General features: G+C 36.4%; 1 protein-coding gene across 2 annotated transcripts in view; it reads right to left on the bottom strand.

Moving 5' to 3' along the window:
- Nucleotides 1-11,584, bottom strand: part of LOC145682375 (uncharacterized) — a 76,630-nt gene extending 65,046 nt beyond the window's left edge. The window contains exons 1-2 of one of the 2 annotated variants that reach the window (XM_081753964.1): nucleotides 11,443-11,584; nucleotides 3,222-3,463 (exon numbers count right to left, since the gene is read on the bottom strand). In XM_081753964.1, the coding sequence (XP_081610090.1) occupies nucleotides 3,222-3,308 (87 nt within the window). In that variant the 5' untranslated portion in view covers nucleotides 3,309-3,463; nucleotides 11,443-11,584. The remainder of the gene's footprint in view (nucleotides 1-3,221; nucleotides 3,464-11,442) is intronic. The other variant, XM_081753965.1, reaches the window with a different exon arrangement.
- Nucleotides 11,585-16,098: the final 4,514 nt, after the last annotated feature.

Raw genomic sequence — 16,098 nt, 5'->3', positions numbered from 1 at the left:
GACAACAAGAACAGAATAGTTACTGAAAATTTCACAGGCTAAATATACAGGCATAGTAATTTCAACTCTGCGGTTTAACGCCTAGGCTTGTTTTCTTCGGTGAATATTAGCCTTTTGTTTACATTTTTCTACACTAATTTCAATTTTATTATTAAGTTAAGGATGGTATGAAATGAAATGTTTCAAGTTTTACGTCCCATGATTATGCCAGCTATTAGGCTAAATAAGACGGTGATGATGAGAAATGAAGGAAATGGTAGAATGAAGAAAGGAAACGGGAGAACCCAGAGAAAACCCACGCACACGGTGTTTGTCCACTACAAAGTTCACTTGGCGCGAGCTGGGATCGAACCAAGTACCATAAGTGAACGTTCTACCACTGAGCCACCGCGGTCTCCAAGTTAAGAATGGTGTGTTAGATATTCTTCTTATTACATTAAAACACACATCTTTGTTACCACACAACATTGAAACGATAAGAAATACCAAATATCTGTTGTTATAAGCAACATGTGTATTATGCGTCACAGGAAAAGGTGTCCGTAGGTTACTCCAGAAAAAAAAGGAAAACAAAACTTTCTAAATACAAGAACAAAGCAATAGGAAGGAACATGATATGGAGAAAAAAAAAAGTAGACACGTTGAAAATTCAAGGGAGATGCACGTACAGAGAAGTAAGGATAATTCTAAATGATTAAAAATAAAATGAAATCAGAAGTTAAAGAAGGAGTACATGTAACACGGTGTAAAATATGAACACATCGATCCGATGTCCATCCCTACTTATTTCCAGTTAGCTCCAATTAAACTTGCTTTTAAGGAACATGAACTTCACTAACCAACTTAGTAGCAATTCCATTTAAAAAAATTTCCTAAGAAAACATGTAAGTCTCCCTTTAGCAACTGCAGCAATGTATATTGAAATCAACAAATAACATCTCGAGATAGGATCATTTTCCACTGGCTCTATCACATTTCCGGCAAACTCGTAGATGATTTGTTTAGGTAACCATTCCTCAAATTCCCTGGCACGCTCGCATGTTCATTAAAAACAAATCTATCTTCCATTTTATTTCATGAGAAATGAAGAGTCACTTTCGACTTTCTTGAAGTTTCACAGCTAAATCCAAACTCGCCTATTAAGAAGTGAGCTTGTGCACTATAAAACTCGTATGTACTCAATGATCTATTTACAGTGTGTACAGAGTAATCTATTATAAATAATCCCTATGTAATACTTTTTCTCTGTCAAGAATCTGGCCTTTTTATAGTACAATAAATCAGTGTGTCACAGAAAGAATATCAATTGATTATCTGTAACCAAGCCACCATTCAATCTCTAGTCCCTAACCTCAATTCTATTAACCTTCCACTTCAGCTTCTTAATCTCCAGTCTTTCACATCCAGGGTTCGAAAATTTCCAGACGCCAGGTCGACTGGAAATATGAGTTTGGCGCTTAGCATTTTCTGACATTAATGCTGTATTACCATTTTTATCCGACAGTAGTTTCTGACTTTTTTCTTCGGATGGATTAGAAACAAATTATAACAACAACATCGATTTTACTAACCTTCTTGTATTGCTATGACTTTTTCCTTTCGCATTCAATCTTAAAAGAACAACCAACTTAAGTCATTTTATCAATAAGATCTTCACTTTTTATTGTAGTAACACTGAGGAAATTATAATCGCCAGTAAAATTGGAGGCAACTCCTACTTTGTTTCAATATTCAATAAAATTATAATAATACGTAATACGCTAAGTGCACTAATGCTTTTTTTTTCTATTATGCGTTTCCTCAGCGAGTGGACTCTATAATAATATTTATACCGTTGTCCTCACCACTGACCGGAAAACATTTAAATCTACGTAGCTCCATTATATCCATACCACCGTTTTTCTATTTACAAGCAAACGTTGCGTTTCGGTGAATCGAGTTGCTGCCCGAAACACATATGATAGAGCAGTGCTAAGTACGTCCAATATGTCAGGGAAATTTTACATGCAAAACTCAAAGAGTTTACGAGATACAGTCACTAGAAGGTGTGACGACATCAAATGTTTCTATTCGGAAGCCATGTGGAAAAGCATTCCAAGTGATAAGAAGAAAGTCCTCCTGTTACTTGATTCGTCGTTCGTAAACAAAGACGACAGTCTTTCGTCAGTGTGTATGTCAGAAGGCTTTGAATTGATTAAACGCCTGATACCTGGTGGATGTACTGGCATAATTCAGCCTTTGAATGTTCATTTGTTCCGTTCATACAAAGCCTTTCATTGATACAATACCAGGAAATGACGTGAATATTTGGCATCGTGATAGGTTCATGCAAGTTCAGTCGTTCTCAATTCACCAGTTCAGTGCTCCTCGTTCTCGCAACATGATTAGATTCGCTTCCCATAAGGTTAGATACTTGAATGAGGAATTTGGAAGTTGGATCGCTCCTTACGATTACTGCTTTGACAGAATTGTGAACCACAAATGTTTCAAGTGCGACTCGATTGCATTTGTCAGGTTTGCTCACTGTGAGCAGAGTATTTGTGCGAGGCATGCACTCTTTTCTGAAATGCATATTGATTGTAGTAATTGGTAACTTTTCTATGCAATACCAAAATCACTTCGGATTTGCAAAATAGAGAACTTTCTCTTGTGTTTCATCACTTAAATATGCTGGAAACACGAACATAATTTAGAGGAAAGAGAGAAGTCTTATACCTAGTTTAGAGGAAATAATAGATATGACTTCACTCTTACGTTTTAGATTATGTATTACAACTATAACATGTACCTTCATGTGACCTTCTAGTGGATATATTTCTTTAAACCCTTTGAGCTTTGTATCCAATACTTCCCTGACATATTGAGCACATTTAATACTACTTTGTCACATGTTTCTCGGACGGCAACTCGATTTACCCAAACAACGTTTACTTGTTAGTGTACACGGTGATTATTCTGTATCCATATTTTATCAAATAACCAATGTAATAAATACTTCTATGCTGATGCTATGCATAAGTATCGGAAGTCTTAGAGAACGGCGATGTCCGTCTGTCTATCGACAGGTATCAGAACGAAAACGGTAAGATATATCGGAGAAGTGTTTTTATTTCTTATTTATTTATTTTTTAATCGATTCAGCGTCCCAAGAAGAAGTTCATGTTTCTTCTTACCCCTTTATTCACACGAGATTTTTAATTAATGAAATATCGAATGTTTACCTGTTTAAAGCAAAATGGCATAGCTAAAACGCTGACGCCAATGATGCTGTTGGCGAGAGTCATAACATACGCACTGCTTGTAGACATGTTGATAGTTACTCTTCAAACAAGTTCATTCACAACACACGATATCCACCAACAATGTTTACATTGTCAATTGCTATCACGCTGGTTTCGTTACGTGGAAGCATACACAACATTCGCTTGTCACATCAAAAACCATGTCAACCAGTTGCAATAGGCTGAAACAGAGAAAACACATCAACATTAAAAAGCAATATTCATAAAACACAACATACAAACAACTAAAATTAAGTACCAATCTCCGCCCCCCCCCCCCCCCCTCCAAAAAAAATGATATATTCTGGAATTTTCATCAGCAATTCTTCTCCCGCTGTATGCTTATTTGTACGCAGATCAACTAACGGAGAGAAGTGCAACTTCTACTGTCTTTATTTCAACAGAAAAAAAAAAAAAAAACTTTAAAGTCACCCTTATCCGTTAAGATGTTAACATATTGACTCCATTAACAAACTCTTCGAAGATAACGACTAGCTACTTGTAAGTCCCATTTGCGTGATCTTAAAATGTATCTAAAGTGTGCATTAGGAAAGATACGAACAAATTAAAAGTGATTCTGGCTCCCACGCAACACCAGACACTATTATGAGTCTTAATTTCCTCTTCCTCTCTCTGTTTTTTATTGGTCATTGAAAGTACGAAATAGGAAGTTATAAATATATGTTTGAAACTCAAATTAATTTTTTTAGTTTAACATCCCGTGTTGTATTAAAAAAAATAATCTGTATAGCTTTCTTTCAATAAAAATCCGGCTGATTTTTCACGTTTTTTCTTACTTTATTTTTAGCACAATAATTCCATTCTTCTTCACGATTATCCTGAAATACTACCTGGAGGTTGTTTCTACAGTCAGCAACAAAAGTTCGTTCTCTTTGATGAAATTAGTTTCGTAAATAGCTTCAGAATGGAAGGACAATTTGAGTAGAGTTTTCAGTAAATTAAAAAGAATGTAATTTTCTACACGTTGCAGCCTGAAACTCGGTGAAACTGTGTACATTTTACTGATATTCCCGAAACAAATCTTACCAAACGCAAACTACTTTTGTTGCTGACTGTACAAGCAGAAATGTAACTAATTGCAACTACCTATTGGCAATTAAATTTAAACGCAGATTCTCCTACCGGAAATAAGGAAAAGTCTGTCAGGAAGGTATGTTACCAGATTCGAACATGGGACCTCTAATCACTATCCTATTCTAGCTTGTCACTCGATCAGGTGGGAGGGGTTCAATGTAAATAACTACTTCCACTGACAATGCGGCATCATTTGATAACATGTACTTTCTAACAATGGATAAAAAAATATTTTCATAAATATAGAAATCAGCAATCAACTATCGGTACTTCAAATCGTTATGGAGCATTGTGGCATCAGAAGATTTATGTTTAGAACAGGAATGCAAATAATCACTAGTCCGGGGCAAGTGCTTCATCGGTGCGGGCGAATATTTAATATACCGAAGCTAAGTACCTAAATAATTTCTATTGTGAGATGTGGGTTAGTAGCTACTTTCCTGGGCTAGTAAAATTTTGTTGCTTATTTGCATCCTTGGTTTAAAAAAAAAAAAAAATATTAAAAATTGCATTCGAAAAAGATACGATCAAAGAATCTAACACAGAACTTGTTGCTGGGTCCTCTTTTGTCACAAGAGCGTAAAAATGCTTAACCTAGCCATGACTTCAGACGCTGGACAATACGAGAAAGTTGATGCAACAGTAGCACACGTGGATGTGACAATCGCTATCAGAAAACTACAAACTACAGAAACTTAAAATATGGTGAGATGTGAAAAGTTTAAAAGAACAAATGAGAAGTATCATAGGTCTACGTGCCTCATATTAGCGCGATCAGAGAGAAAACATACACCAACCAATCCACAATGCACAAAACATCGCAGACGTATGTCTCAACTAAACCACGAACTCACATTTTAACTAAATGGTAACAGATTGGAACAGACTCTACTGCCAGGTATAAAAAAAAACATTCTCAGTACAGGATTCCGAGAAGTGAAACAGAGCCGGGCACTGCCTTGGTAAAACTGAATTTATAACGTGACAGCGAAACACTGCATGAAACAACATAATTAATAAGAAGAATTACTATAATTTTTGACTCTTGGGTAGCATGCAACTGCTTGAATGACCGAATTTGTAAATATCTAAAAATAACTATCATATTGAATTTCTCTTAACACAAACAAGTGAAGCAAGACTAGAAAAAGAGGACTACTAGAAAAGAAGGATACACTAGTCTAAAGTAGAAATAATAAATAACGCAACTGAGCGGAACAAGCTCCTAGGTACATACTGAAAAGCACCAACATTATTATTTTAAATTTAACAGTATAAAAATTGTGAACTGTACAGTTTTGTAAACTTTCCGACAACACATACCTATTACGGAAGTAGATACTGAAGTTTGCTAAAACGGGTTACGTTCTGATAAGTTTCAAACCCACAAAAAGCAGTAAAAACATTAAAAAGTGCAGTTTTACTATACAGGTTCATAGTATAAGTAGTAGTAGGAACGGGAAGCCCTGCAGTGGTTGGTTGGGTTCTGTTCTCGACATAAAATGGGCATGCTGCTGAATCATCGAAACCTCCGGCGTCCTGCAAATAGTACCCACTTCCGCATATTTTTTCTCGTATTATACGTAACTTTACTGCCAAACTTACACATCTACAGATCACATAAGAACTGCAAATCATCATTTCTTACCTCATTTCTCCTGTAAATTTTCCTAATTTTTATAAAAAAGGGGGGCAACTCTACATTTAACCCATAAGCTCCACCGGCCAGACCTACGTACTAAGTGAACGAAACCAAACCAAATCTTGTATAAATCATTATTGTCAAGGTGAAAAGTAAGAGGGCTAAACTAACTAACTAACTAACTCTATGACCTATGGAACCCGGAGGTTCAATGCCACGTTCACAAAAGCTCTCCACTGACTTCTATCCTTACCTAACTCTATCCAGTTTCTACTTTGTATTCCAATCTCTGCGAGATCCATCTTAATATTGTCCTCCCATCTGCGCCTAGGTCTTCCTAATGGTCGTTTTCCGATTGGTCTTCCAGTCAAGACTTTAAAAGAGTTTCTACTTTCTTCCATTCTAGCTACATGACCCGCACACCTAAGCCTCCTAGACTTGACGACCTTAACAATGTTGGGTAAACCGTATAAATTATGTAGTTCCTCGTTATGAAGTTTCCGCCATTCCCCATTCCCATTCCTCTTGTGTCCGAATATTCGTCTAAGGATCTTGTTCTCAAATACTTTCAGTCTATGTTCTTCCCTCAGTGTAAGCGACCATGTTTCGCATCCATATAGAACAACAGACATGATTATCGTTTTATATATTTTAAGCTTCAAATTTCTCGACAGAATTCGCGACAACAAGAGATTTTGAACCGAATAGTAACACGAATTCCCTGCCTTCAGTCGACATTTAATTTCTTCGTGAATATGATTTTCGTCTGTTAATATTGATCCTAGATATTTGGAACTACCCACTTTATCAAAAGTATTCTTTAATATTTTAACGCATCCATAGTTTGCTGTATTACGGTCCCGACGCACTTCCATGTATTTAGTTTTCTCTGCATGTACTTCTAAATCCATGTCCCCAAAGCGTTTAATAAGATCTCTGCATTTCTTTCTATTGTTCTGATATCATTCCCTGTTAAATATACATCATCCATAACCTGGTGAATACCATTTAACTGTAGACCCTGGTTGCTATCTTTGATTTTCCTTATAGCGTATTCCAAAAAATGGGTTAAGTTCCAAAGTTGGGCGTCCGTTTCCATGAAAATTTTAAAAATTTACAGGAAAGATATGGATAATTTAATCGTTTATGTGCTTGATAATATATAAGGGTCTCGAAAAATCTGTTTATTTGTTATATATAAGCGGTTATAAACATGGGACTATACGGCGAGCGGAGGGAACTACTTGGCGCAAGGTAACAGAACATCTGCATTGTGGGAAAGTAACGAGCATTTATGTTATCAAATGCGAATGTACAAGGGCAATGAAATAACAATTTTAAGATTTGTGAAGCAATACGTTGGTAACAGCAAAATCTTTAAAAAGTTTGTGAAGAGCACGGATTAATGAACCTAATAACAAATTGCAGAAAATGTGGAAATGAGATAACAACGAAAAAAAAAAAAAAACGTGGCGAAAGCGGACGCCGAACTTCGGAATAAATGCCCAAAAAATGAAATGAAATGAAAGTTTTACGTCCCACGGTTATGCCGGTTAAGCTAAAGGAGACGGTGATTATGAGAGATGAGTGAAATGGTGGAAGTGGAGGAAACGGGAGAACGCCGAGAAAACACACGAGCACGGTGTTTGTCCACCACAATGTCCACATGGCGCGAGCTGGGATCGAACCAAGGACCCCAAGCACCGGAGGTGACCGCTCTAAGCGTATTCCAGAACAAAGTTAAATAATAATGGGGACAACGCATCTCCTTGTTTCAGGCCATTTTCGACGTAAAAGCTCGTGGACAAAAATTATCCTACCCGCACTTTACTTTGAGATTCATTTAACACTAGAAGCACGGAAATTTTGAACCCCCTAGAAGCACGAAGCAGTCAAATTGACTGCTTTCCATTTTTGGCTAAAAAGGAAACTAATGGTGTCACAGGATGACTGTATTTTGTGACTTTCTTATTGAGACATATCTACAAGTAACCCTATCAAGCAAATTATTTATTTTATAATGTTTATTTATAAACATTACGGACATCAAATATGTAATATCAAAATATTTATGAATACAATAAGTTTAGTATCATAGATTTTAAAATAATAAAAATAACCAAAGATTACTGTCAACTCTTAGATAATAAATGTTTATTGTAAAATAACATTCTCTATGGTACCTTTCCAAAATATCTCCTTATGAGGAGGAACTACAGTGTCACTTTCACTTGGAGCAGATAACTCGCTTTCGGATCTCTGCAGTACACTATCCACGAATGTACTTTCGACATTTGAAACATGTCTGCTGTTTTGTAGTTTTTCACAATCGTACTGACATTGTATTCGCTTGGGTGTGGAAGGAACTTCCCTATCTTCAGATACACTCACTGTCATTAGTGACATTGACCATCATCTCTTTGGCCAAACGTTGGGGATATTGTAGCCAACTGATTTTCTTTCTAGCAGCTTCTTCGTATTCTATCCAGGAAGTCAAGAATGTAAGACCAACCAAGTTGAAAAGAACGTACATTGGCCACAGTCTACACGCACATCGCACTGTGTATTTCTTTACCACTTGATCCACGATGTCCACACCAAACTTCATCTGACTGTAATATGTTATAGTTTTGGATCGTTTTCTTTGGTGTTGCGGAAATGGATACTTACTTATGCATGGAACTCAAGACACAAACACTTTTGATCCGCTTATATTTGTAGACAGTTAATATATTACCACTCTGGTCATGGTAAACATCACAGTGATACATGTCTTTTTTTTAGAGGTTGCAAAACCTTTAGGAAGCTCTCTTCTGTTATGTTTTATTAACTAGTACATTTAGCCCTAAAAGATTCAGCTAGTTTCCTTGTCGTGAAGAAGTTATCACATGTAACACTTATTCCCTTTTAGTGAATGATTTATCAAACTAGACACCAAAAATTCACTTATCTGTGTCCCAGCAGGGCATTCCAAATCCTTGCCCAGATATGGAAAGTCTTTCAGGATATACTTTGAATGCACGTCGGCAAGTAATCAGAACTTGATGCTAAGTTTATCGGATTTATTTGGCATTTATTGGTGAAATCGACATCTGACTTTTGTGGAATAGATTTGCTCGTCAACGATGACGTCATGCGGATTCTAACATTTTGTGCACTTCTCAGTAAATGCATCCAAAAGTTCTGACGCGAGTGCGAATTTGTCCATTCGAAGTCCTAGAGATTTTGTTCCCTTTTCATCAAATTTGAAGTACTGTTTTGTTTCACAGAACCTTTCCGTATTCGTTGTTTACCTGTAAATTAGTGACCCGGTTGTTCTTTTCCACAAGATCCTAATGGATATTGCTGAGCACTATTAGCACCTCAGTAAATAAAGCCCAAATAATATTGTAGTTCTGAAAGAGTTGAAGTCCAAGTTGTTGAGTTCAGTTGCCTATACGCTTCAGCTTTAGTGCACTTTAGTATATGCCTCCTCATTGGCTCATCAAATAATAAACGAAAAGCACTACTACATTCTTCCTCAGACACTCGCTTCTTGCCAAAATTTATCGGTCCTGGAGCTTCGCGAACAATATTCTGCTTACATAGACGGTAAACGTCACTTTGTCCCAAATCCAATTTTGTCCACATTGTTCCATCTGGAGCAATAAAACTGTCACCACTATTGTCGTTGTATTCTCCATCATCGTTCCTTTTCTTCATCCCTTCAATATAAAATGTTCTCTTCAGGTTCAAAAACACTCAAGTTTTCATCCCCTTCACTAGAATCCTGCAAATTTTCATTCTTTTCTTCAGACTCAATTTCTAAGAGATTATGTATTTTTTGAGCTCTCATCGTAAAATGTCACATGTATACTGTTCACCTCAACTAACTATACGTACTCACTATTGGCCGCATGTATCTGAACTAATTTGTTTGTCTACAATAACACACTATGTGATCTTGTAAGACAGTGAAAAATATACTATGAAGTTGTTAGAGAAAACAATAAGTTTTTTGTGTCTCAAATTACAATCAATAAAAGTTTTAATTTTTCTTTTGTACAGAAATAAGAATTGTGTAATGCTGCCACTTGTAAATCACAAACAGAAACACTAATTTTCTATACTCTTTGTAAGGCAGTCAAAATGACTGCTTCGTGCTTCTAGGTATAACTGACACTAGCGCCCCTGTGAAAAGGGACATAAACTTATTGTTAATATTATCAACAAGTAGACACAAAAATATTAAAAGTCAGCCAATTTCAGGGCCTTAGCGAAAACATTATAGAAGTGATACGAAATTATATTTCTTGAAGCAGTCAAAATGACTGCTTCGTGCTTCTAGTGTTAAACATATCTTAATTAATCTAATTAGCTTTCTTGGTATTCCAAGTTCTGTAAGAACGTTGTATAATGTTTCTCTCCTAACCGAGTCGTACGCCTTTCTAAAATCAATAAATAGTTGATGTACCGGGGTATTGTATTCCCACTTTTTTTTCGAGTATTTGGCGAATGGTAAATATTTGGTCGATAGTTGATCGATTTCGTGTAAATCCGCACTGATAATCTCCAATAATTTCATCTGCGTATGGGGTCAATCTTGCTAATACAATATTTGAAAGGATTTTATATGATGTTGACAGAAGAGAAACGCCTCGATAATTATTACAGTCAGTTTTGCCCTGACTGCTCTTAAAGTCCTTAAAGTAAGAGGGCTTAAAGGAATAAATCCCGCGAAAAGAGCTGCTGTAAATTAAACCGAGGGACTTCAGTTATATACTTCACGTTCATGGGTACTGATAACATTAATTATGCGCAGTTTTCATAACATTCTTGCTTTTTAATATACTTGAGTGAAATTAACCTTCTGCCACGCAGATTATGATCTTCAAAACCCGTTACTGTCCCTTCTAAATGAAAATCACAGTGAATCGGATTAGATACATCGTAAATAAATCCGGTTTACAGACCTGAGCTTAGATTTTTCGTCTGTTCATGCCAATTACTGTTGTCACTAAATAATTAACTTGGAACTTAATATATATCTTATGTGCAAACAACTTACACGAAACATATTTTTTCAATTCAAGCGATAAAATTGCCATTTCTCTATACTAGTTAATACATATTAAACTAGGTATACATAAGATTATAATTTGACAGGTGAGACGTTCTCTAACTTAAAAGAAACAATAACGAAATTCGAAGTTATCGTCTGCGTAACACCAGACGATACAATACAAATAGGCTACACCATGAGTGTAAATTAACACGTTTTCATTGAATACTTGTGCGTAGTTTTAAATCAAAATGCTGGGACAGTGATGTGTACACAAACTATTAAACAGTATCAAATTAGAACTATTTATACGATTACAAGGGTTTTACTAGTTATTTCGTTTTTCTTTGCAAAACACTTGTAATGTGTGACATTATACTTACTTGGCACAAGTAAACGTGAGCTTAAACCATATTCATCAATGGTAATTGTCAAGTCAACAAACACAAGACAAGAAGGAAATATTAACTCCGTGTTCAGTTTTTGTCTTCTTCATCTTCTTCAATTTAATACCAAATATGCCACGCGATGTCTCGCCAAGCGTCTTCAGGGAGATTTGCAGGAAGAAGATGAAATAATAAAACAAAGGATCTCTCTTCCGTAATGGTTTGCGTCAACGCGATACAAAATCAGCGTTTTAATTTGTTATAATATGCATATCAGTTATCAATCATTTCTGTCCGTATATGCAGAGTTGTTTTGAAGTATGATTAGCGTCATACTAAGGACTTGTCTACTGCAGAAAATATATGTTAGTCAAACTCTTTAGTATGGCTCTAATCACACATCAGAACGAGTCTGCATACGGCCCTGTTAGTTTTACGATGCGATACGCTCCGAAACTTTCGCCAATTCTGGTACGAGTGTAGCGTTAACGGAAACGGTTAGAACTGGCTTCCCCGTATTACATTATAGCCTTCGCAAAAATTCGGAAGCGTTAAGTAAAGCAAAGTTGGAAAAAAAAACTTTGGTCTATATATATATATATATAACTTTGGTCTAATAAACACAAATTAATACGCAGACTTTGCGTTCCATTGTTGCAAATCATTATAGAAGAAGGCACAAGAGCTTAATTCAGTACGACCTGCTCGGGAGAGTAATACTCCCGGAAGTACGTTTTTTCGTGCGTTACTCTAGCCAGCTGTTATACGCGCTATCCTAGTCAGTTGTTTTAAGTTGGTCAGAAAATCTATATCATTTAGTACAAGGGGAACAAAACGAGCCTTATATCATGGAATACAAGGGCAACAAAACGAGCCCTGCGGGGCTTCTAACCCGTTCCTACTACTACTACTACTTATCTGCAGAAAAGTAAGTAAATCACATTTTTGAATATTATTTTCGTATTATTTTAATTTAAAAAGTGTTATTAAAATGTAAAAAAATGTAAAAAAATGTTTAAAAAACTTTCCTCGGGCCGGGTTTGAACTCACGCCAAAACAGATTTTCGTTACTAACATATAGTGCTAGCCCAATGGGCCACGAGTACCGACATCAACAATCGTCTGAATTCTGCTATTTGAATGCAACGTGGCAAGACATAGATAACGCCAACCAATCAGAACTGTGTTTTTCGTTCCTACTTCCGGAAGCATTACTCTCCTGAGCTAGTCCTAATTCAGTGGCGGTCTTCGCAGAATCTTCGAATTAGTGATGAGCGCAAGAGTCTTGGTCTTGCAGTTTTTGCAAGAGTCTTGCATGCAAGACCAAGACCAAGACCAAGACCAGGAATCCGGATGCAAGACCAAGACCAACACCAAGGGGTGCAAGACCAAGACCAAGACCAAGACCATACCTGCAAGACCAAGACCAAGACCAAGACTCTTGCGCAAGAGTCTTGCACAAGTACCGGTATTACTTGATTTTTTTATAGAATGCAAAGAAAGGGGAAAAAGTCATTACATCTTTTACTTGAATTTCTGGCTTCAGTAAAAATGCCGCTGGAGTGATGTGTTCCCAGTAGTTTATGCAATCCATGTGAGTCGATCTGCCTGTGTAGTATATAGCTGCAGTATGTCGTTTTCTGAATTGGTTGTTCGCATTTTCTGTAGATTTTGCTTGTGTTCAAGCTACATAGGGTCATCTTGCGCCATGTGAGATTTTTTGGTGGACAAACACCGTGTGCGTGGCTTTTCTCGGTGTTTTCCCGTTTCCTCCCACTTTCTTCATTACACCATTTCCGCCATTTCTCATCATCACAGTCTTCCTTAGCCTTGATGCATAAGTGTGGGACGTTAAACTAGATACTTCATTTCATTTCGAAACATATTAGTGATGTTCTTCTTAAAAAAATAAAGAGAAATATAGTATTGAACATCAGTAATTCTGTACACACAGATGCCGAATACATGGGTATGGCTTTGGCTCCAAGACTCAAGCATCCGTTAGAAATTTTTAATGTGTGCTCATAAAATTAATATCGAAATAACATTTTCATGACATTGACAAAAACTTGCATGTGCATGTGACCGCAAGTTTGATTTCATGGACGCATGCTTATACGTTGAATAATGGTTTATCAATAAAACTCTTAGCCTCATTAGGTAGACCTATACGGCACATCGAGGATTGAGCGATATAACATACTACAATAATAAATCTATATTATAAAATTGAAAATTAATATGTTTGTAACTCCTAATCTCTTGAACCACCCGATCGATCGAAAATGATCGATATTAGAGTGGAATCTATAGTTTTTGGGGTGGCTGAGATAAACAGTGACACTTCCGATGCTATTTAAATCCAAACACAGTCTCTTAGTTTGGTGGAGGGGAGGGGATATATATGGAGGAGATACATAAAGATGATAAGAAAAGACCAAATGTTAGTGTCGAATCCATAGTTTTCGGGGTTGCTAAGGTGAACATTGATACTTCTGATCCCATTTAAATGTAAATTCAGCACCGCAACTTGGGGGAGAGGAAGGAGGAAGATATATAAAAATTATAGAAAATGACCATTATCAATGTCGAATCCATGGTTTTCGAGGTCATCCAGATGGACAGTGACACTTCCGATGCCCTGCCTTACAATATGGGGAGGAGGAGACATATAAATGTATTGAAAATGACCGATATTAGTGCCAAATCCATATTTTCGGGGATCTCTGAGATGAACAGTGACACTTCTGATGCCGTTTAAATCAAATTCAGCCCCGCAACTTACGGTGGAGGAGGGGAGAGAAATCATCGAAAATGACCGATATCAGGTAATAGTAAAAACTGACTGACTAACAAAACATTTTTTAAAAAAATTAACCCAACAAAGTGGGTAATTGATGCTAGTAATTTATATTCACAAGTGTGGATGATTTTGTACAATTATTTCAAATAACTTGGAGTTTGATGCCGTTATTTTGTATTTCTAATATACTATAGGTCAAAAGTATTTATATAAATTGAGTTTACACAAAAAACAGACAGTTGAGTCGTTTTCAGTTTTCACTCAAATTATTGTAAAATATTAAGAGGTTTTATTATAATAATTAATATTTTTCTTCTTTTTCGGTCAATATTGCTGAAAGTCTCTTCGTCTTGATGTAGCATTTTTCTGTTTTGAAACCTTCCTTCAATTACAGTCTCCTTCACTCCCTCCCTCTCTATCCTCTAGCACGTCCCTCATAAAACAGTTTCTTCTCATCCAATATCCCAACCAGTTCCTCTTCCTCCTCTTAACAATATCTAAAATTCTTCTTTTTTCCCCTACTGCTAATATTTCTAACACCACCTCATTCGTTTTCCGTTCAACACAGCTAATTCTCTCCCTTTTTTTTCCTCCATGTCCACGTTTCGAAAGCCTGTTATTTTTTATTCGCTTTTGCGTAATGTCCAGGTTTCTGCCCCATAGAGTACAAATTGGAATCAGCAAAACAAAATCTCAATATTTAATTGGAAGTTTGTTCAATACAAGGATTAGCTAAACCTTGAAAATGGTTGAAAAGAAAAATATGACGCCTTTAGAATGTAAAAATAATTTTGCACTTCACGGTATTTCAAATCTGTGCCGTTTTGATTTTCTAGTCTCCCCAGTTTGGGAACCAGTGGAGTGTTGGATCTGTTAAATATATATATATATATATATATATATATATATATATATATATATATATATATATATATATATATATAACAAAACGTTGTGATTTATCTTATAAGAAGTGAAGCATGGGCATTAACTTAAAAAAATAAAGATCATCATCTACGTTGTACACTATCATCATATTACAAGAAGGTAAAATATATCACATTTAGAAACATACATTGTATTTCCGTTACTCTTGGCGAATTGTAGAGTTTATTATCCCTTATATCGGTAGTAAAATTTACCTATGGAATGCTTGAGATTTCTTAAATGCAAGACTTGCAAGACTCTTGCATGCAAGACCAAGACCAAGACCAAGACTGGGTGTGCAAGACCAAGACCAAGACCAAGACCAAGGATTCGAGTGCAAGACCAAGACCAAGACTGGATGTGCAAGACCAAGACCAAGACCAAGACCAACCCGGTCTTGGTCTTGGTCTTGCATTTGCTCATCACTACTTCGAATCGCAATAAGCAATTATAACTGCTAGTGCAATTATGACAAACAGAAACGCAAACATGGCTATGAAACGACGGAAAATGATTCGGAATGAGGCCGCAATTGACTGCTAGTGAGGAATGGTCTTTTTTCATTAAGGTTAACGATCAACGAATATGCACTGATGCTAAAGGGGACAGTCATAATGAAGTAGATGATCATGGTGGAACAAAAAGTGGAAGGAAACGGGAAACTAAGTTAATTCCACGCACACTGTGTTTATCCATCATAAAGTCAACTTGATAGGAGCTGCGATCGAACCCGGACTCCATGCACCAGACATGCAAGATTAAAAGGATCATAGAGTCACCAGAAAATGAACTGCAACCGAAAACAAAGATAGGAGGAAATGAAAGAAAAGCGTTTAGAAGAAAGAAAAGTTCATTTTATGGGCCCATCAATGAAATTCAGTATTTGAACCCTTTTACAAAACTGTGTTTGCGCCACCGTTCTA

Source organism: Thermobia domestica, chromosome 3 (assembly GCF_964235325.1).
Source record: "Thermobia domestica chromosome 3, izTheDome1.hap1.1, whole genome shotgun sequence".
Lineage (NCBI taxonomy): Eukaryota > Metazoa > Arthropoda > Insecta > Zygentoma > Lepismatidae > Thermobia > Thermobia domestica.
The sequence above is the reverse complement of the archived record's forward strand: the minus strand, read 5'-3'. Positions and strand labels throughout refer to the sequence as shown.